Raw genomic sequence first — 22,402 nt, 5'->3', positions numbered from 1 at the left:
CTAATTTATAGCCACTCAAAATTTTCATATAATTCCATTTATTCTGACATCTAGTATGACTGCTAGAAGTCTAAAAACCTTATTATTTTAGCGATTTTTGAAAAAAAATATTTTATGAGTCTTGAAACTTCTAAGTCAATTCTGAGAATATAAAGGAATACCATGTTGTAAAAAAAAATATGAAATTAATATGTGATACAATATTATTAACTAAAGTACTGATTTTTTTCAAATTTCACAGAATTTTATGCTAGTGGCCCTTATTTGTTTTTATACCTTATCCAAGATGCCACCTTATATTTAGTTGCATTGAGCAGCTTCAGCTGCATGCAAAAAATTCTAATAAATTTTTCTTTTCATTTTTATTCCATTACAAATGTTTTCTAATTTTCCTTGTTATGGTTTATTAGATACATCCATCATTTAAAAGTAGACACTTGATTTCCAAATATATGGGGATTTTAAGTATGTGCCATGTTAATTTCTCATTTTGATATTAATTTCTCATTTAAATGCTTTCTTCTCTGTAATCACCGTCTGTATTTTTCAATCTTTCAACTTTTTTGAGGCTTTCAGTAAGTATGTCAAAGATCTCTCTTGGTAAGTGTCACATGGCACTTGAAAATATGTCTCTTATTTCAAATATCTTTTGATATTGTTTGCTAATATAATTCCACAGTGATAAGAGAACAGACTCTGTATGATTTCAATACCTTTAGGCCATGAAATTTTTGCATGTTGTTTTACATTTTTATATCCCTGGATATGTTCCAGTGTCTCCTGGTTTATAGTGTATGGGAACTTGAATGGAATTTGTATCCTGCTGTTTTGTGAAAATTGTATAAATCTTTATTATGTTGAATTGGTCCATAGTGCTTTACAGGTCTACTCTATCCTTCTACTTTTCTGTCTATTCATTCTATTAATTTTTGAGAGTTTGATATTTAAACTCCAACTAAAAATCTTATCTACTTAGAAAAATAATTGTAATACATAGTGAAGTGAGTGTCAGTTACCCAGTCATGTTGACCTAATGGACTGCATGTAGCCTGCCAGTCTCCTCTGTCCATAGGATTTCCCAGGCAAGAATACTGGAGTGGGTTGCCATTCCCTTCCCGACTCATGGATCAAGTCCAGGTCTCTGGCATTGCAGACAGATTCTTTACCACCTGAGCCACCAAGGAAATCACTTATATATATATATATATGAACAATATGCAACTTTGTTCTGTATTCTCCAAGTATCCTATAAATGGGTTATCATACATTCATAATTTAAAAATATACATACCTGCAGCCATGACTCAAGGGAAGGTGAGTTGGGAAAAGACAGTGGTCTTAATTAATTTCTGTTAAAATATCTTTGGAAATTTTACAAAAATATATGATCACATGAAGACAACTGGTCTTGGAAGAGGCACATGCAAATGGAGATGCAGTACTAAACAAGGTATATATTGAGCATGTAAAAATAAGTCTGATATGTTTTATACACAAATTGTGTGTGTGTGTGTGTGTGTATGCTCAGTCATGTCCTACACTTTGCGACCCCATAGACTGCAGCCTGGCAAGCTCCTCTGTCCATGGAATTTTCTAGGCAAGAATACTGGAAAGTGAAATTGTCAGTCACTCAGTCGTATCTGACTCTTTGCGATCCCATGGACTGTAGCTCACCAGGTTCCTCTGTCCATGGAATTCTCCAGGCAAGAAAATTGGAGTGGGTAGACATTCCCTTCTCCAGGAGATCTTCCCAAACCTGAGACTGAACCCAGGTCCCCTGCATTGCAGACAGATTCTTTACCGCCTGAGCCACCAGGGAAGCCTCAAAAAGCCCTACAATGAAACCAAATCCACTTATTAAATTCCATGAGAGATTTAAAGGAACATGAAATGTGAACTGTAAGGTCCTTGCTTGAAACAAACATTTTCCAACATTAAACAATTTATGTTCAGTTTCTAGAACAATCAGTGTAGTCAAACTTTAAAGATAAAGAAACTGTAAGAGATATGATCATAGAAACTTTTATTGGAGGATTATAATTTGTATGGGTTAAAACATGGACAGAATTTTTATAAGATTTTTCCACAAGCTGACTATGTTCCTAAAGAGCTGTCAAGCACTTTGTTCTGATACAACTGATTTTGTCATTAAGAGTATTTTCTAGGGCTCTTTTGTTGAATGTCACATTTTTTTTTAGTTTCTAAATATTATTGCTTTTGTCCTGGAGGCTCTGTGTTCCATATATCCATATATCCTGTCAACTATATCTTTCTTAAAGCTCCTATCCATTGACTCCCAGAGCACCATGATATTCATGGACCACATTCTCCTTTGCTAGCCTCTCATCCACTTAAATATCAGTGTTTCCTAAATCTTCTTCCATTCTGATTCCTCTGTTTATTCTAGAGGATCATCCATGCATGACTGATGTTGTGGGATTGGATAGGATAATCATGGTTAATTCAAACATCTTAATAATATTCACCTAAACTCTAGATTCAGATGTTTGTCAACTAGAGATCTGACAGGCACTCACATAACAAATCCAAAATGAAAATTGTTTATTAATTATTTATTTTGATCCCATGCACCATAAGTTCCACCATAACAACAAAACGATATGCATTAAATACAAACACAAAATTGCAGCTGATTCCCTGTTTACATAACCCCTATCTCAGAAAATCACATTGTCACCCATCTAGTCACCAATTTAGAAACCTAGAAGTTATCAAAAACATGCTTTTTTTTTTCACCCTCACATCCCTGAGTACACTAATCACCTTATCTATTCCATTTAAAACTGGTGGATTCCTTCTCTTCCACTGCAGCTACTCCTGCCTTCCACTGTCCCAACCACAGAACAAGATTTCTCCTAACTAGTCTTTCCTAACTAGTCTCTTGCCTCTGTCAAGTATATAATATAAGCTGATGCCAGAGTAATTTCTTTATAACACAAACCTTTGTCACTCCCTGTCATCACGCAAGATCCACTAAAGTGCTACATTACCATGGAAAATAAGCCCAAACACTTTTCCCATGTTTTTCAATAAGACTTTTATGATCTGGACTCTGCTAACCTCTCCAACTACAACTCCTACCAAGTGGGATTATTGGGAAGTATTTACGCAAACTACACTCTTTTATTCTTCTTATCACTGCATATTTTTCTTCTTTCTACAGTGCCCTTCATCTGTGAGCTACCTGGAAAACTCATATGACCCTTCAAGATTCAGTTAAAGCATAATTTCCTCTTGACTACCAATCTCATCACCACTCTAGGAAGAGATGATAATGTTGTCAGCGCTATTGCTGCACCTTGTACATTCTTCATTCATACAACGTACCAAAATTATCCTAAAAACCTGCTTTTTTGTCCAGGTCTCCAATTATACTGTGAGATATATTATTAAGGCAGCTAATAAGAATCAATTCCATTTACAAGTAAACTAGTGTGCGTCAAACAAAGCACTAGGATCTCTTTCACGGAGAGGTGATAAACACAGAAACAGGCCCAGGAATCAAATGACACATTTATCCAAAGCTATGAAGACTATGAGAAGAAAAACAGAGGAACAAAGCAGAGAAAGGCCTTGATTATCAGGTGAATGAAGGCACAAGCAAGGTTAAATGGTTCAGAAGATTATAAAGAGGTCAGAAAATGAAGATAGTGAGCAGTTCATTGCAGAACCCTGTACCAGCTCAAAGGTGTTGAATGCTAATGTTTTAGGAGGTACTGATCACATAGGGCAGAACGTGACTGGGGACATCAAGGCTTCTCAGAGGTCCTGATACTCTTTCTCCTTGAATACTCTATCCAAGTAAAGTTGAACAGGAATGGACTCAGGCATATTTTAGTGGTGTGTGTGCGGTTTTTTTTTTTTGAGGACCATGTTTATATAACACCCCTGTAAACCACTCATTAGGCCTGAAATCAGCAAAGGATAAGAACTTTCCTCCCCACTTTACACTGACTGCCGGCTAATGTCTTCCCCCCTTTCACGTCTCTTCCTAGCTGGGTGCACCTTCTCACTGCCTCCTGTGGGTTCAGTCCCACCTACGAAAAGTTGAGGCCTGCTCATAAACTGGTAGGAAATTAGAAAAGACTATGCATTCTAGACCTTGTTTACCCAGAATCTTGGAGCCAGGTACTAATCCTAAGTTGCTCTTACACTTTGATTGAGCTTCTGACACTTCTTCCAGTTTGACCTTTCGGGCCCTGGTCCCACTGGTTGACACCCAGGTAATAAACTTTATACTCACAGGCTTTGCGAGTTTGTATGCTTTTGCTAACCTCCCTGGACCTGACTTCAATTCCACCTTCTCAAATATCTGGATTCCATCCACCTCCCTAGGACAGTGACGGCACCACAACCTCAGGTCACGTGGCAAAGCGTGTCCTCAGGCTCCTCTCCAGCACCTCCCACCTCCTCTATCCGAGGAGAGGGCTGCTGATCAGAGGGGTCAAAGCGGAACACCCCGAAGGAGACACATTCATCACAGGAAAGGCCATGTCCACCTGTACGTGTGTTTTGCTCTTCTACTATTCTGCTCCTGGAAGAAAAGCTGAGACCAACCTAGATAGCATATTAAAGAGCAGAGACTTTACTCTGCCAACAAAGGTGCATCTAGTCAAGGCTATGTTTCCAGTGGTCATGTATGGATGTGAGAGTTGGACTGTAAAGAAAGCTGAGCACTGAAGAACTGATGCTTTTGAACTGTGGTGTTGGAGAAGACTCTTGAGAGTCCCTTTGACTGCAAGGAGATCCAATCAGTCCATCCCGAAGGACTGGATATTCATTGGAAGGACTGATGCTGAAATTGAAATTCCAATACTTTGGTCACCTGATGCAAAGAATTGACTCATTTCAAAAGATCCTGATGCTGGGAAAGATTGAAGGCGAGAGGAGAAGGGGATGACAGAGGATGAGATGGTTGGATGGCATCACCGACTCGATGGACATGAGCTTGAGTAAACTCCAGGAGTTGGTGATGGACAGGGAAGCCTGGCGTGCTGCAGTCCACGGGGTCACAAAGACTCGGACACAACTAAGCAACTGAATTGAACTGAACAATTTTGCTACCAATATGATAATAAAAGACCAGGACCTGCCTCAAGACTAACTGTGATGTGTCTCTTTTTTTCCACAAGCACATTAAAATCTCAGCTTTATGAGAAAAAAAGAAATAGTAATAGCTCTTCAATCTCAGGCCTAAATTGTTGTGCTGCACTCCAGTTTTACTAGATCTATGTTTTAAATAATAATTCAGCTAATAAAGTGGGATATATTCCCTAAATGTAACCTGTGCATAGAGGTCCCTTGAGATCCTCTCCAGAGAAACAGTGGTTTGTAGGACTTCATTTCTTTAAATTCCATTTTATATAATACCATGTTGTTGTTCAGTCATTCGTGTGTCTGCCTCCTTGCGATGCCATAGAGGAAAGCCAGGCTTCCCTGTCCTTCACTGTCTCCCAGAGTTTGTTCAAACTCACATCCACTGAGTCAGTGATGCCATCCAATCATCTCATCTTCAGTTGCTCCTTTCTCCTACTGCCTTCAGTCTTTCCCCAAATCAGGGTCTTTTCCAATGAGTTGGCTCTCCACATCAGGTGGCCAAAGCTTCAACATCAGTCCTTCCAATGAATATTCAGGACTGATTTCCTTTAGGATGGTTTGGTTGGATCTCCTTGCTGCCCAAGGGACTCTCAAGAGTCTTCTCCAACACCACAGTTCAAAAGCATCAATTCTTCAGTGCTCAGCCTTCTTTACGGTCCAACTGTCACATCCATACATACTACTGGAAAAACCATAGCTTTGATTATACCAATCTTAGTTGGCAAAGTAAAGTCTATGCTTTTTAATATGCTGTCTGTCATAGCTTTTCTTCCAAGGAGCAAGCATCTTTTAATTTCATGGTTGCAGTCACCATCTACAGTGATTTTGAAGGCCAAGAAAATAAAGTCTATCACTGTTTCCATATTTTACCCATCTATTTGCCATGAGGTGATGGGACTGGACACTGTGATCTTTAGTTTTCTAGATGTTGAGTTTTAAGCTAGCTTTTTCACTCTTCTCATTCACTTTCATCAACAGGCTCTTTAGTTTCTCTTCATTTTCTTCCATAGGGGTGCTGTCATTTGCATATCTCAGGTTGTTTATTTCTCCTGGCAATATTGATTCCAGCTTGTGCTTCATCCAGCCCAGCATCTCTCATGATGTATTCTGCATACAAGTTTAATAAACAGGGTGACATACAAGTTAAATAACCCTTGACCTACTCCTTTCACAATTTTGAACCAGTTCATTCTTCATGTCCAGTTCTAACTGTTGCTTTTAGACCTGCAAAGAGGTTTCTCAGCAGACAGGTAAAGCAGTCTGGTATTCTCATTTCTTTAAGAATTTTTCACTGTTTGCTGTGATCCACACAGTCAAAGTCTTTAGTGTAGTCAATGAAGCAGGAAAAGATGCTTTTTCTGGAATTCCATTGCTTTCTCTATGATCCAACAGACATTGGCAATTTGATCTCTTGATTCTGTCTTTTCTAAATCCAGCCTGTACATCTGGAAGTTCTTGATTCACATAGTGCTAAAGCCTAGCTTGAAGGATTTTGAGCATTACTTTGTTGGCATATGAAATAAGTGCACTTGTATAATAGTTTTAACATTCTTTAGCATTGCCTTTCTTTGGGATTGGAATGAAAACTGACCTTTTCTAGTACCATGGCCATTACTGAGTATTCCAAATTTGATGGCATATTGAGTACAACACTTTAATAGCATCATTTTTTAGGATTTGAAATAGCTCAGCTGCAATTCTATCACTTCCACAAGCTTTATTTGTAGTAGTGCTTCCTAAGGCCTACTTGACTTCACACTCCAGGATGTCCAGTTCTAGATGAGCGACCACACCATCGTGGAAATCCAGATCTTTAAGACCTTTTTTCATTCAATTCTTCTGTGTATTCCTGCCACCTCTTCTTAATATCTTCTGCTTCTGTTAGTTCTATACTGCTTCTTTCCTTTATTGAGCCCATCTTTTCATGAAATGTTTCCTTGGTATCTCTAATTTTCTTGAAGAGATCTCTAGTCTTTCCCATTCTATTGGTTTCCTCTATTTTTTTGCATTGTTCACTTAAGAAGGCTTTCTCATCTATCCTTGTTGTTCTCTGGAACTGTGCATTTAGTTGGGTATATCTTTCATTTTCTCCTATGCCTTTCACTTTTCTTTTCTCAGCTGTTTGTCAGGCCTCCTAAGACAACCATGTTGCCCTTTTGCATTTCTTTTTCTTGGGGATGGTTTTGATCACCACCTCCTGTACAAACCTCGATCCATAGTTCTTCAGGCACTCTGTCAGATCTAATCCCTTGAATCAGTTTGTCACTTCCACTGTATAATCATAAGGAATTTGGTTTAGGTCATGCCTAAACGGCCTAGTGGTTCTCCCTACTTTCTTCAACTTAAGTCTGAATTTTGCTATACAGAGTTCATGATGTGAGCCACAGTCATCCGCTCTCAGACTTGTTTTTTTCTGACTATATGGAATGTCCATCTTCATCTGTAAAGAATACAATCAATCTGATTTTGGTATTGACCATTTTGTGACGTCCATGTGTAGAGCCATCTCTTGTGTTGTTGGAAGAAAGTGTTTGCTATGACCAGTGCATTCTCTTGGCAAAACTCCGTTAGCCTTCACCCTGCCTCATTTTGTACTCCAAGGCTAAATTTGCCTGTTACTCCAGGTATCTCTTGACTTTCTACTTTTGTATTCTAGTCCCCTATGATGAAAATGACATCTTTTTTTTTGGTGTTAGTTCCTGAAGGTCTTACATGTCATCATAAAACCACTCAATGTCAGTTTCTTTGGCATTAGTGGTTGGGGTATAGACTTGGCTACTGTGATATTGGAGTTTGCCTTGAAAGTGAACCAAGATCATTCTGTTGTTTTAGAGATTGCACCAAAGTACTCAATTTCAGACTCTTTTGTGAATATGAAAGCTACTCCATTTCTTCTAAGGGATTCATGCCCATAGTAATAGATATGATGGTCATGATTTATGATTTAAATTCACCCATTCCCATTCATTTTAGTTCACTGATTCCTAAAATGTTGATGTTCACTCTTGCCATCTCCTGTTTGGCCATTTCTAATTTACCTTGATTCATAGACCTAAGTTTCCAGCTTCCTATGCAATATTGTTCTTTACAGCATCTGACTTGCTTTCACCACCAGACACATCCACAACTAGGTGCCATTTCTGCTTTGGCTCAGTCTCCTCATTACTTCTGGAACAATATCTGTGCTCTCCTCCGGTAGTATACCGGACACCTACTGAGCTGGCGGTGGGGGCGGGGTGGTGTTCATCTTTCAGTGTCATATCTTTTTGTCTTTTCATACAGTTCATGGCCTTCTCAAGGCAAGAATGCTGAAGTGATATCTTATAATCTTATAATACCATGTATCTTTAGCTCTTCAAGTCTTGCCAGTTTTTTAAGACTATCACTTTGTTCTCTATGTTCACCCAATTTTTATCAGCAAATACTAATTTCGTGTCATTCTTATTAGATAGGATTATACATTCTTCATTTTTCCAAATAAAAACACAGTATTATTTGGCAGCTCCCTGGATTTATACAAGCTACTCAGAAAGTGGTTGAACCCAATATTTTGCAAATTTTCATTAAGAAAATGTTCCCACCATTGCATTCCCACACCAGAATATCTTCAAGGTTGAAATAACAAGATCATATTCACATAAATTTTTGTACAAATTTGAGACAGGGAAAAATAAGGCCCTTGTGGGCTAGATTGTTGCCTTTTTGTTCTCTCTTTCAAAAAACATAGCAAAAGACTGTATTTTTTCAAGCACTTTTTAAAAATAGAAATGAATAAAGAACCCTAGAAGATGCATCAGTATCCTTAAAAACAAAATAATTAGGTAGTAGTAGGCTCTCCCAAGAATTACATATAAAAAAATCAATCACAAATTGTGTGGGTAATTATAAAATTATTTCCCTCTGGCAACTGTTTATGGTGGTCTTAGCACTGTTATTAATAAACCACAATGTGATCAGCTGTCTGGTTCACTGCATCAATGGGCTCAGGGTCAAGTGATATTAAAAGTGAATCTCCCGGGGTAAATTTGCATCTATCCGAGAAATACAGCTGTATGAAAACAAAATTCCTGTCGACAAACATTCTCTTGGTTCACAAACAGGTACTGCTAAAGATCATTGGCTCTAATCACTAGACAGGTTAAGGCAATAGGTTCATCCTGTAACATTGTGCAGATGAGATTTCACAAGAGTGAAAGTAAAGAATTATCATGGTCAAAAAGCTTCATGATCAACAGATCTATGAGCTTAAATATTAGAAACAGTAAGAGATTAAAAGTGTCTATGGAGAAGAGTGGGCACAGGTAAGCCCTATCCCATCATTTGAATCATGATTTTTTTACCATCAAGAAACATTTCAGCACCTACTATGTGCCAAATACATTGACAGGAGCTGAAAGGATTTCTTAGGACTCAGGACATTTACCACTAAAACCAGAACGGTTGGTCAAGCTAGACTATAAACAGTCTTCACCTTCAAAACACTAACAGCTTAGAAGAAAAGTCAAATATAAATCAAAAACAAACATGATAGTGAAGTGGATGAGTGAGGGTACCATGGGAAAACAAAACAGAGGTATCTATCAAGTACTTTCTGAAAATCCATATTTCTCAACCCTAGCTGCTCATTTTACTTTATTTTTTCATCAGTTGAGGAAGCTGAGGTGCAAAACATTAAAAGATTTGCCCTAAATTCTCAGAGATTTTTATTTAACTGGCATAGGGTTGGGGCATGGGTATTTTTTTCAAGTGCCAAAAGAGATTAAAATATGCAGGCAAGGTTGAGAACTACTGAGGTTAACCCAGCTTAAGTATGCTAAAATATACTCAGATAAAGAGGGTCAGGGGAGATTATCCATTTAGGAGGAAGCAGAACATGCAAATGTCCTGAGGCAAAACAAGCATGACCTTTTAGAACACTAAGATGAGTTCAGTGCAGCCAGAACATAGGATGAAAACGATATGTGTGAGATCCGGGTACTGAAGAACCTTGAAAAACCTTTTCAGAAGTTCATGCCTGTGTAAAAAGAGAAAAGTTGGCTATTTATAGTTTTCTTTTTATATAAAATATCTTGTTTTTCTGAATGCCTTGATGGGTTTGGACAATCAAGGTGTCTTTGAGCTGAGTTTGAGAACTTCCTACTCTAGACCTGAAGAGGGTGAATAACAGCAGTGAGGCAGAATAAAAAGGAAGGGGATTTGGGGGAATATGACAAGTTGCAAAGCCCACGCCCACAGAAAGGGTGTAGGCACCACTCAACTCTGGCCTGTTGTTTCCATTCAGGAATATTTGCCGTTAAATAATTAGATTTAAATAAAGGGATAAAAAATAAATAAGTAAAGGGATAAAAACTCAATTTTAAAATGAGACAGCCACTTCATTCTTACTAGAGGTCTTGGTAATTGTCCTCTGTTCTTCCCCAGCAGCATACTGGACACCTTCCAACGTGGCGTCTCATCTTCTAGCGTCATATCTCTTTGCCTTTTCATACTGTCCATGGGAGTCTCCAGGCAAGAATACTGGAGTGGGTTGCCATTTCCTTCTCCACCCCAGCGAACCATGTTTTGTCAGAATTCTTCACTGTGTCCCATCCATTTGGCGTGGCCCTGCCTGGCATGGCTCATGGTTTCATTGAGTTATGCGAGCCCCTTCGCTACGACAAGGCTGTGCTCTGTGAAGGGGTGAGCCAGCTCTGCCACGTGGTAAAAACTGTTTATTGTTTGTTGAATTCGCAGGCCAGTGTTAAAGCACATCTCTCCTGTGTCCCTCACCCTGAGCTAGTCTAGCAGGGGGCATGAGCAGCTCTCAAGGGGAAGAACAGGAGCTCTGGTATAGGTACTTCTTCCCCTGGCACAGTCCTCTGCCCTCTCAGCAAGAATCTCAGGGTTTTATTTTATCAAGGAAGCTGACATGTCATCACGGAAGGGGGCAGGCTGAGGGGCTGACCTGCGGTCTGCTTCTCAGGTTGTAGTCCCGCTCAGGTTCTGTCTGCGGTACTCAAGGCAAACTGGAGAACAGAAGACAGCGAGGGATGTGGGGTGGAGCACAGGAGGTTTATACGTCAGTCTCTCTTAGCAGTACAGAGGGCAAGATACCCACGGTTCTGAACCTCAATCTCCTCCTCTCATGAAAATGAATATGAATATAAAGTATATATATCTCTCTTGATGGGTTTAGAAAATTGAAGACAATTTGTGTAACATTTAAATTGGAATGACACTCAAATGTGTAGTTAAGGCGACTGGAAGTAACCCAACTTAAACCTAATTAACAACAACAAAAAAGTGTTTGCACGCGCAAGTGAAAACTCAGACGTGTCCTAGCTATCATCAGGACTCACTTTCTCTCTACTGTTCCCTTCGCTGTGCTGGCTTCATTTCCAGGCTCTCGAAGCCGAGGGAAGATGTAGAGGGATGTCATCCTTCCTGTCAGTAGTCCCAGCACGAAGGAAGATGCCTTTTCCTTTTTTTCCTCAGAGGTTCTGCACATGTCCCAAGATCCAGACTGACTGGACCACTCTCAGGTGACGTGTATTGCCATCACCATTTTAAAATAAGAAATGACTGGTTGGGGGTATAGTCAACCCTCCTTGGGCCTAGAGGAGAAAACGTCAGCACGGAACCAGTAACTGACCTGGTGTATGGAATAGTGCTAATTATCAACACGAGCCACAAAAGTCTTCACCTGGACTAATAAGTGTCTGGATGCAGCTGTCAATATTGTTGCACATTACAATCTGGGACAGTTGAAAAAAGAAGAAACACAATGTCCTCCATGTCTGGGAACTACTCCTTGGAAATCTGATTTAATTGTTTGAGATGAGACTCAGCTACCAATGTTCTTTTAGTCACCAAGATGGCTCCAATGGGCCCCCAAAATCGAGAATCCTGGTCGAGGGATACTTATTTTACTGATCAGCCTAGAGCCAAAATTAGAACCTCACTTAAACCACGTATACCAAAAACAGAAGCGGGGGTGGGGCGGGGGTTGTTCCTTAAAACAAATCCAAGAATTACTAAAAGCAATTCTTGTATTATTACTAAAAGTAATTAATTACAAAAATTACTAAAAGCAGGGATGGATCCTAGCTGGCAAAAACAGAAGTGTACTATTACGAAGGCCACACACCTTATCTTCACAACCACTGCCAATCTATTATATTGTCACAAACCTTCCCAAGTTTTCAACACTCTACACTGGAAAGTCTTCCATGTGAACTGGTGTAAATATTACAGGGAGAATTATTCTAACTGCAGAAATATAAGAGCAACCTTTTAACACACAAATCACCATTAATTTACACTTAAGAAAGAAAGGAAATCAGAAATGCTGGATGAAGCCCAAAGCTTTGGGCGAGAGCATGTATCATGGGATGAGAGAAAATGGAGAATGAAAAGCCAGCAGAGTGTTCCTTGTTCCTGGGTACATTTTTATGGAGGTCAGGGCAAGTATGAGTGAGTGAAAGTCGCTTAGTCACGTCCGACTCTTTGAGACCCGACCCCATAGACTATACAGTCCACAGAATTCCTCAGGCCAGAATACCAGAGTGGGTAGCCTTTCCCTTCTCCAGGGGATCTTCCCAACCCAGGTTTCCCGCATTGCAGGCGCATTCTTTACCAGCTGAGCCACAAGGGAAGCCCCAGGGCAAGTATACTTTAGATTTATTTAGCAATATTTGGCTGCCATTGTTCTTAGAGAAGAGAATAGTTACCATTCAACAAATACAACCAATCATTATAATTTCTCTACATTATAATCTACATTAATGATTAAGAGGGTTAGGTTAGAGATATGTAGCTAATGCTACGTCTCTTAATCCTCAAAGGCTAAAACCATGCAGGGAAAATTCTCAGACAAGCCTTTAATTTTCACAGTGAATGCTTCCAGGAATTCCACTTACTATTCCACACGTCTCTAAGCTGCCCTCAGGAGTACAAAGAAGATCAGCTTCCACATATTTTGGTACCAGTAATGCCACAAGTTCTACGTTATTATAAGGAACATCCATCCTTTGTCTGTGACCCAGAACACTGTGGTTTGAACATCAGGCAGTCCTATGGCCGCAGAAAATTTTCATGATTTGGCAACAAAAATTCTACGTGATCCCATGGAATGCAAGTCAAAACATTCTCATATTCCTCCTCAGTATTAGGTACTTATACGGTAAGTCATGCATTTTAGGTCTCCACCCTGTCTCAGTGCTTGAGTTTTCAGATTGAAAAATAAATAAATACATTTCCCTTAAGTGGTCATCCAGGGTAGAATGTGAACTAAAGTATTTATACTCTAGGAGTTTTATACTGCTTAACTGGCCAACCATGTCGGTGACATGTTTAAATTAATGACATTCTCTAGAACGTTTGTTGATCCTCAAACTACATTCTGCAGTGAGATGTCAGTTAAGAACATTTTGGTACACGCCAGCTATAATAGTTTTCACCTGATGTTAGTAATGAGTGCTCCCAAATGTTTTTAATATTAACAAACATACAAATCATTTCTAAGAAATATTCGAACATGGTGAAAGAATGACCTAAAGTTCCTTTTCTTTTTTTCATTAAAATGAGCAAATCTACATTTATGTTTTTACCTTGGGGAGGAAATATTTTGGGGACTCCTTTAGCAATCTTATATAGTCTATAAACTCCTTCCCAGAACACTTTTATTTTTTTTTTTAATTTTTTTTTTAAATTTTTCAGTGGGTTTTGTCATACATTGATATGAATCAGCCATAGAGTTACACGTATTCCCCATCCCGATCCCCCCTCCCACCTCCCTCTCCACCCGACTCCTCTGGGTCTTCCCAGCCCACCAGGCCCGAGCACTTGACTCATGCATCCCACCTGGGCTGGTGATCTGTTTCACCATAGATAATATACATGCTGTTCTTTCGAAACATCCCACCCTCACCTTCTCCCACAGAGTTCAAAAGTCTGTTCTGTACTTCTGTGTCTCTTTTTCTGTTTTACATATAGGGTTATCGTTACCATCTCTCTAAATTCCATATATATGTGTTAGTATGCTGTAATGTTCTTTATCTTTCTGGCTTACTTCACTCTGTATAATGGGCTCCAGTTTCATCCATCTCATTAGAACTGATTCAAATGAATTCTTTTTAACGGCTGAGTAATTCTCCAAAGAAGACATACAGATGGCTAACAAACACATGAAAAGATGCTCAACATCACTCATTATCAGAGAAATGCAAACCAAAACCACCATGAGGTACCATTACACGCCAGTCAGGATGGCTGCTATCCAAAAGTCTACAAGCAATAAATGCTGGAGGGGGTGTGGAGAAAAGGGAACCCTCTTACACTGTTGGTGGGAATGCAAACTAGTACAGCCACTATGGAAAAGTGTGGAGATTTCTTAAAAAGCTGGAAATAGAACTGCCATATGACCCAGCAATCCCACTTCTGGGTATACACACCGAGGAAACTAGATCTGAAAGAGACACGTGCAGCCCAATGTTCATCGCAGCACTGTTTGTAATAGCCAGGACATGGAAGCAACCTAGATGCCCATCAGCAGACGAATGGATAAGGAAGCTGTGGTACAGAACACTTTTTTAAAATAAGTAAAAGAAAATAGAATTAAAGAGAATTATAGAATTATAAAGAAATGAAGTATATCAGAACATATTGATGCAGGTTCACAGACCTGAAGTTCCTGTGGATTTAAGGACCTAATCTTTTGTGTGTGTGTGTGCGTATGTGTCTGCGTGCTAAGTTGCTTCAGCCATGTCTGACTCTTTGCGACCCTATGGACTGTAGCCTGCCAGACTCCTCTGTAAGTGAGATTTTCCAGGCATGAATACTGGAGTGGGCTGACCCCCTCGAGGGGATTGTCCCGACCCAGGGATGGAACCTGTGTCTCTTATATCTCCTGCGTTGGCAGGCGGGTTCTTTATTGCTAGCGCCAGCTTGGAGTCGGTCAGTTCAGTCGCTGAGTTATCTCTGACTCTTTGTGATCCCATGGACTGCAGCACACCAGGCCTCCCTGTCTGTCACCAACATCGCCACCTTGGAAGTCCCCTCTTAAAGATTTTATTCAAGAGGGAGTTCAAGGCATTTCAACAAAACATGTGAGAAAGTGCCTTGTCAGAGGAGACAAATTCACACTTAGAGGGATACTAGGAGAAAGGGTGACAGCAGATATGTGAACGATGGGGACTGTGGCAAAATATAAAGCACATGCCCTGTCTACAGAGGGAGCCAAAAGATTTTTCCCACATGGAAACATAAGACCCTTATGGCCATTTATTTCCCTTTTGCAAGAGAAGACAGACATCTAGATTTTCATATGAACTATACAGATGGGTTAATGTTGGCTTGAGAAAAAATTAAACACGGGGACAAAGGGAATGCAGACAAATCTTTTATCATATTTGTCTGGAGGGCTACAAGTTTATAAATTCAGGAAAGCAAGGAGAATTGGAAGAAATTAGTTATTCATATTTTAATGTATCTTTTACTATCAGTATCTTTATTACATTTATTTTTAAAATATAAAAATAAATTTAAATTTCCCTTCTGAGAGTGGCAGCAAGATACCATAAAATAATAAAAGTCTCTAGGAGGCAAATTGCTTAATGATTCCAAGAAACATTTACTGAAGACCTGTGTCTATGTGCCAGGTAATATATAAACCGGCGAGAGTATAAAGATTAAAACATTCTTTCCAAAGCTTACCCACCAGTGCATAAAGAATCGTACCGAAAGAATACAATACAATCTGTTAAGGCTGATCATCAGTTCAATTCAGTTCAGTCGCTCAGTCGTGTCCAACTCTTTGCGACCCTGTGATGCAGCACGCCAGGCCTCCCTGTCCATCACCAACTCCCAGAGTTTACTCAAACTCATGTCCATCGAGTCGGTGATGCCATCCAGCCATCTGATCTTCTGTCGTCCCCTTCTCCTCCTGCCCCCAATCCCTCCCAGCATCAGGGTCTTTTCAAATGAATCAGCTCTTTGCATCAGGTGGCCAAAGTTCTGGAGTTTCAGCTTCAGCATCAGTCCTTCCGATGAACACCCAGGACTGATCTCCTTTAGGATGGACTGGTTGGATCTCCTTGCAGTCCAAGGGAATCTCAAAAGTCTTCTTCAACACCACAGTTCAAAAGCATCAATTTTTTGGTGCTCAGCTTTCTTTATAGTCTAACTCTCACATCCATACATGACCACTGGAAAAGCCATAGCCTTGACTAGACGGACCTTTGTTGGCAAAGCAATGTCTCTGCTTTTCAATATGCTATCTAGGTTGGTCATAACTTTCCCTCCAAGGAGTAAGCATCTTTTAATTTCATCTTTTTAGTTCATCTTCACTTTCTGCCATAAGGAGGGTGTCATCTGCATATCTGAGGTTATTGATATTTCTCCCAGCAATCTTGATTCTAGCTTGTGCTTCTTCCAGCCCAGCATTTCTCATGATGTACTCTGCATATAAGTTAAATAAGCAGGGTGACAATATGCAGCCTTGGCGTACTACTTTTCCTATTTGGAACCAGTCTGTTGTTTCATGTCCAGTTCTAACTGTTGCTTCCTGACCTGCATATAGGTTTCTCAAAAGTCAGGTCAGGTGGTCAAGGCCAATCATAGAGATATGTAAAAAGTACAAAGGGAGTAGGAGGTACATCTTTCCAGAAGATTGGCAGGGATTCTCAGAGGAAAGACCTCTTTGAGGAGACCTTTGTATTAAGGGGCCCAGATTATTAATGATCTTATGCAGATGACCCCAGCCTTATGGCAGAAAGTGAAGATAAACTAAAGAGCCTCTTGATGACAGTGAAAGAGGAGAGTGAAAAAGTTGGCTTAAAGCTCAACATTCAAAAAACTAAGATCTGGTTCCATCACTTCATGGCAAATAGATGGGGAAACAGGAAACAGTGGCTGACTTTATTTTTCTGGGCTCCAAAATCACTGCAGATAGTGACTGCAGCCATGAAATTAAAAGACGCATAAGACTTGGAAGGAAAGTTATGACCAACTTAGACAACATATTAAAAAGCAAAGACATTACTTTGCCAACAAAGGTCCCTCTAGTCAAGGCTATGGCTTTTCCAGTGGTCATGTATGGATGTGAGAGTTGGACTATAAAGAAAGCTGAGTGCCAAAGAATTGATGCTTTTGAACTGTGGTGTTGGAGAAGACCCTTGAGAGTCCCTTGGACTGCAAGGAGATCCAACCAGTCCATCCTAAAGGAGATCAATCCTAGGTGTTCATTGGAAGGACTGATGTTGAAGCTGAAGCTCCAATACTTTGGCCACCTGATGCGAAGAGCTGACTCATTTGAAAAGACCCTGATGCTGGGAAAGACTGAGGGCAGGAGGAGAAGGGGATGACAGAGGATGAGATGGTTGGATGGCATCATCGACTCAATGGACATGGATTTGGGCATACTCCGGGAGCTGGTGATGGACAGGGAGGCCTGGCGTGCTGGGTTCATGGGGTCGCAAAGAGTCGGACACGACTGAGTGACTGAACTGAACTGAACTTTAGATTATTCTAAAGAATTTTGCTTTATCCTATGGAAACAGAGGGTCACAGAAGAATTCTGAACATAGAACTGATATGGTTAGATGTAGCATGGAATGGCCTACATGAGGAGACAGACAATGAAGACCCATAACATGATGATTTCAATAGTTTAGGGGTTGGGGCGGTAGCAGGGGACATGAAGTGAGATTGCTTGGTTGGAAAGATATTTAGGAAACAGAAACGACAGGACCTGGTGGGTGATTATACACTAGTGGGTATAGTAGTGAAAGAGAGGGAAAAGCTGAGAATGACTTGAGACTATATAAGAGGCAGTCTAGTACAAAGTTTGGTGTAAAGGGGAGCACATAGTCCCTGGAGCCAGACTACTTGGGTTTAAATCCTATCACTTCCAACTCACTTACTGTGTAACCTTAATCAAGTTATTTATCCTCTGTGAGCCTCAGGTTTGTATATAAGTCAAGTGTTTTTTTGTGTCTAAAAATTAGCTATTATTATTTATTATTATAATTCTGGTTAGGATGGTGGTTTCATTCAGTTTGTTTCTTCCAGAAGACTAGTGCTGCATTGTAATGCTTTCGGGCAATTCTAGGTTTGTCTAGTTGAATATATGGATCTCTGGTTGAGAAGAAAGTACAGTGATGATGACTAGAGCCTCTTACACAGAGGGAAGAGCCTGAGGCATTTTCAGAGGAGGCCCGGGGTCTGAACCTCCCAGACGCTACTGTTTAATGGGCAGATAGAGTAGGAGCCATGCTGGGGAAGACTAAGGGCAAGAGGAGATGTGGCAACAGATGAGATGGTTGGATGGCATCACTGACAATGACATGAGTCTGAGCAAACTCCGGGAGACAGTGAAGGACAGGGAAGCCTTCCTAAGCGTCAGACACGACTGAGCGGCTGAACAGTAACAGAGGAGGCAAAATTTGCCAAAGCTAATAATAAGAGAAGGCCAGAGAGGCAGTAGAAGGTAAACAGAAAAGCAATGTCTAAAGCTCAAGAGAAGAAATGATTTTAGAGAGAGTACAGTCAACACAGAAAATACTACATTGAAACCAGTTATGATGATGACTAACAAGCATCTGTATTTAACAATTGGGAAATCTTTAAAAAAGTAATTTAAAATTGTTCCTTGATAGCTGACGTATAGAAAAGACTCAAATTTTAGTTTCCATTAGCCTTAATTTTAACTGCATATCTTAAGAAAGAAGAATTAAAAAGAATTAAAAAACAACTAGGCTCCTCTATCCATGGGATTCTCTTGGCCAGAATAATGGAATGGGTTGCTGAGCCCTCCTCCAGGGGATGTTCCCAACCCAGGGATCAAAACTGCATCTCTTAGGTCTTTACCTCTAGCGGCCACCTAGGAAGCCCAAACACAAAGGTAATTTACAGGGACATATATTTGCACCTTTCCCAAGAAATGCCTTCTGTTACTAAGATTGGTATTATGAAAAAGTCTACTTATTTTGGCAGTGTAGAGTATAAAGCATAAAATGTTGAGTTTTACCACTGGAATCAAGTCCTGACTCTACCACTTATCAAGTATGAGGTCCAGATAAAATTATTTACTTGTCTAAGCTTCCACTTTCTCAAGTGGAAAATGGAGGACCACTGTCCTTTAGGATTTTGTTGGGACAGGGGAAGATACTGCCCATAAGGGATTCAGCACAAGGCCCCTTACAACAAAAGGTAGCTTATGATATTTACCCATCGTGAGTAATCATGAGAAAGTTTGAGAATTGTTTTTAAAGAATAAGAACTTTTGGAAGAATTCAGTTCATTTCAGTTCAGTCGCTCAGTCGTGTCCGTCTCTTAGCGATCCCACAGACTGCAGCATGCCAGGCCTCCCTGTCTATCACCAACTCTGTCCAAGAATTAGTCTTTCCACACACCAACAAAAACCTTTAAGTTCTTTCTAGCAGTGCAGCCTTCCTTGCCCAATCACTGGGAATCTTCTAGGAGAATCAAGAGCCAGATCCATAATTTCCAAGACACAAGAGTTGAGTAAGCTTTGTGCTTCTCATCAATTGGGGGCTGGCCAACATATTTCTTCATAACCAATAAAATGTCTGACTCATCAAACAAAACACCTCAATTTCTATACCCAAAAGAAAGTCACACAATCAACTGCCAAAGACACATAAATGATAACACTGATGGTATATCACAGGTATCTTTATCATATCCCCAAATTTTCTAATTAACCTGATATTTCAGAAAGATGAAAAAAAAAAATATTTTTTAAAATATATTTCTTTTTTACTTTATAATAAATTAAAGAAAATAAATTAATAAAATATACTAAAACTAACTGCTGAAAAAGCTCTTGTAAATTCATCATCTTAGTTTCAAAGTCCATGGTAGTGTCTCATTTTGAATTTAAAACTAATAATAATAATCCTAAAAAATGGCCTAATCTGTTATCTAGTTTGTATTTTTATGAAAGACTACTATGCTTTATTTTTAGCAAAATGGTCATTAAAAATATGACTCTTCAGGGAAATGGAATCCCAGGAAGTATGACAGTACTATAGATCTTAAAGCAACCACAGCAGATGTTCCTAATCATACTAAAAACACAAACACACAAACAAGTTTGTTCCAGCTACAGAATCAGAAAAGTGCATATAATTTAACAGTATGAAAAGTAGTTCAAGCCAGGAGGTAGTAAAATTGCAAAAAAATATAAATCTACAGAGTCTGTGCCAAGGAACATTTTACAAACTCTCAAGGCTGAAAAATCAGTTTCTTTTCTTGCTACAAGTAGGAAATTATTACCTGAATTAGTTTTTAAAAATACAGTGAATATATCTTTAAGGAAAAAACACACACACACACACAACCCACACAAGCTCATACACCATATGCACACCAGTTACCTAATAGTTTTTACCCAGAGAAACATCTATCCAAATCTAGAATATCCTTTATAAACAGCTTTGGGAAAGTTAAACTTATCATCAGTTTAAATGTATATTTGAGAAATAAATAGTACATAATGTGATACAGAATTAAATTGGCATGCACAGTGAAATGTAAGCTCTAAGGACAGAGGATTCAGCAAATAACGATCTTGGCCAAGAGCCTCCTTTATGTACAGATAGCTCTATTCCTTGCTTATAGCAACCCTCAAGGTTACAACAGGTCATTGCATGCGGCTAATTAGGTTTACAAATGATATGTTCAAGCCAGGTGATATTTTATAGTTTGAGTCAACCTCAGTAGAAATCTGTATTAGTAAGGTCAAACTATAAAAACTCATTATCCCACAATGACTGATCTTTTACTCATATAGTATGAATTTTAACATTACAAATATATAATGCCATTAAAAATTGGTTTGATGCTTACTGTCTCTCAAAAATAGCAAAAAAAAAAAAAAAAAGACAAGTAGGAAAACTTTTGTATACAGTTATTCAATGTGTTTATTCTCCCAAAGTTAATTGAAGTTAATTTTGTTAGTAGACTTTAGGTCACAACACTCTCCCAAGAAAGCAAAGTGATATCTATTCTGTATAAAACAGGAAAATCCAGCGCAGTACATTACCTTGTGCTACCTGTTGAACGGCCAGCATTATCCCAGAAACAGTATCCGGAAGCAAGTTTTCTTTCAGGCTGTAATGTGTCGCCCAGTCCAAAATAGGCAGCCGCCGTCTACACCACTGTTTAAAGTCTTCACAATCGGGGACACGCATCTTGCTCCAGAGTATGCTTTTCTTTTTCCTCTCTGCCCCTGTCATTTTCAGATTACCTCTTGTAGATTAAACTTCTTTATACAAGATAAAAAATTGTTGTAGGCCACCTCCCTTCAATGCCAGACTCCAAATTGTCTGTGGTTTACAATGTCAAAGCTACCCAGGAAATAATAAAAGAGAGAGATTAACAAAAGCATATATATATATATATGTATGTATGTAAATATATATGCAGCCAGGCTGCATGTTTTATTATGGTACGGCTAATTATTTTGGATAAAAGATGCAGATTAAAACCATGAATTTCTATCTGAATGAGATGGAGAAATGGTACCTGTTAGTGTAATAGTTTCTGATCTTGGAAAAGTAGTGGATTCAGTATTAAGCTGGTGTAGAGCTCTCTTGCCAGTAATTTCCCTTATACTCACTGTAGTCTGATGTTTTGGCTTATATCCCAGTGGCTAATGAGGTAGTTCTGGGCATGTGTTGCAAGTGGGCTGGGTTATGGTAAAGAAACCAGGAAGCATTCGGCTATCCCTGCATTCTCCAGACAAACCATGCAAAATCATAAAACCAGAGAGGTTTTGTTATGCAAGATGTAGTCAGAGAATCTAGATTTACTTCTTTGGGAAGTGGGTGTTTTCAGTATATCAAATGACTGCCATTTCTGAAATATTCAGAAAACTAAGAGGCTTTGCTAAATGCTCTTATCTTTTTTCCGCCCTGGGAGACGAGCTTTTCATTCACGAGAAACATTCAGACAGCCACTGCCTAGTCTGGCAACAGAATAGCCAGTTCTCATAAACAAACAGAAATTTCATTTCATGGGCTAGGAAAATAAGCTTACAATGAACAATTATTTGTGGCAACATTTCTTCCTTGTCTCTGTATTGTTCACTCAGTTTTTTCTATTTTTCCAAGTCATATAGTTCTCACACTCAGCACTATCCTAACTGAAATTTCCAAGGAATAACCTGTGGTTCATAATATTGTTTGAAGAGTTCCCAACATTTTTTTATGATTCTTCCCCCTTTTCATAAAACTTTTGGCGGGGGGGTTCTCTATTTCAGAAAGGATGTTGCATTTTATAA

At 39.3% G+C, this 22,402-nt stretch overlaps 1 protein-coding gene across 4 annotated transcripts in view; it reads right to left on the bottom strand.

Annotated features, from left to right (window-relative positions):
* SLC26A7 (solute carrier family 26 member 7) overlaps positions 1-21,749 on the bottom strand; it is a 131,120-nt gene extending 109,371 nt beyond the window's left edge. For 3 of the 4 annotated variants that reach the window (XM_065902496.1, XM_065902499.1, XM_065902498.1), the window contains exons 1-2: positions 21,646-21,749; positions 21,164-21,467 (exon numbers count right to left, since the gene is read on the bottom strand). In XM_065902496.1, coding sequence (XP_065758568.1) covers positions 21,164-21,356 — 193 coding nt within the window. In that variant the 5' untranslated portion in view covers positions 21,357-21,467; positions 21,646-21,749. The remainder of the gene's footprint in view (positions 1-21,163; positions 21,468-21,645) is intronic. The other variant, XM_065902497.1, reaches the window with a different exon arrangement.
* Between the last annotated feature and the right edge of the window lie 653 nt (positions 21,750-22,402).

Source organism: Muntiacus reevesi, chromosome 12, assembly GCF_963930625.1.
Source record: "Muntiacus reevesi chromosome 12, mMunRee1.1, whole genome shotgun sequence".
In the NCBI taxonomy this organism is placed as follows: domain Eukaryota; kingdom Metazoa; phylum Chordata; class Mammalia; order Artiodactyla; family Cervidae; genus Muntiacus; species Muntiacus reevesi.
Note: the sequence above shows the minus strand (reverse complement) of the source record. Positions and strands in the feature narration are given on the sequence as shown.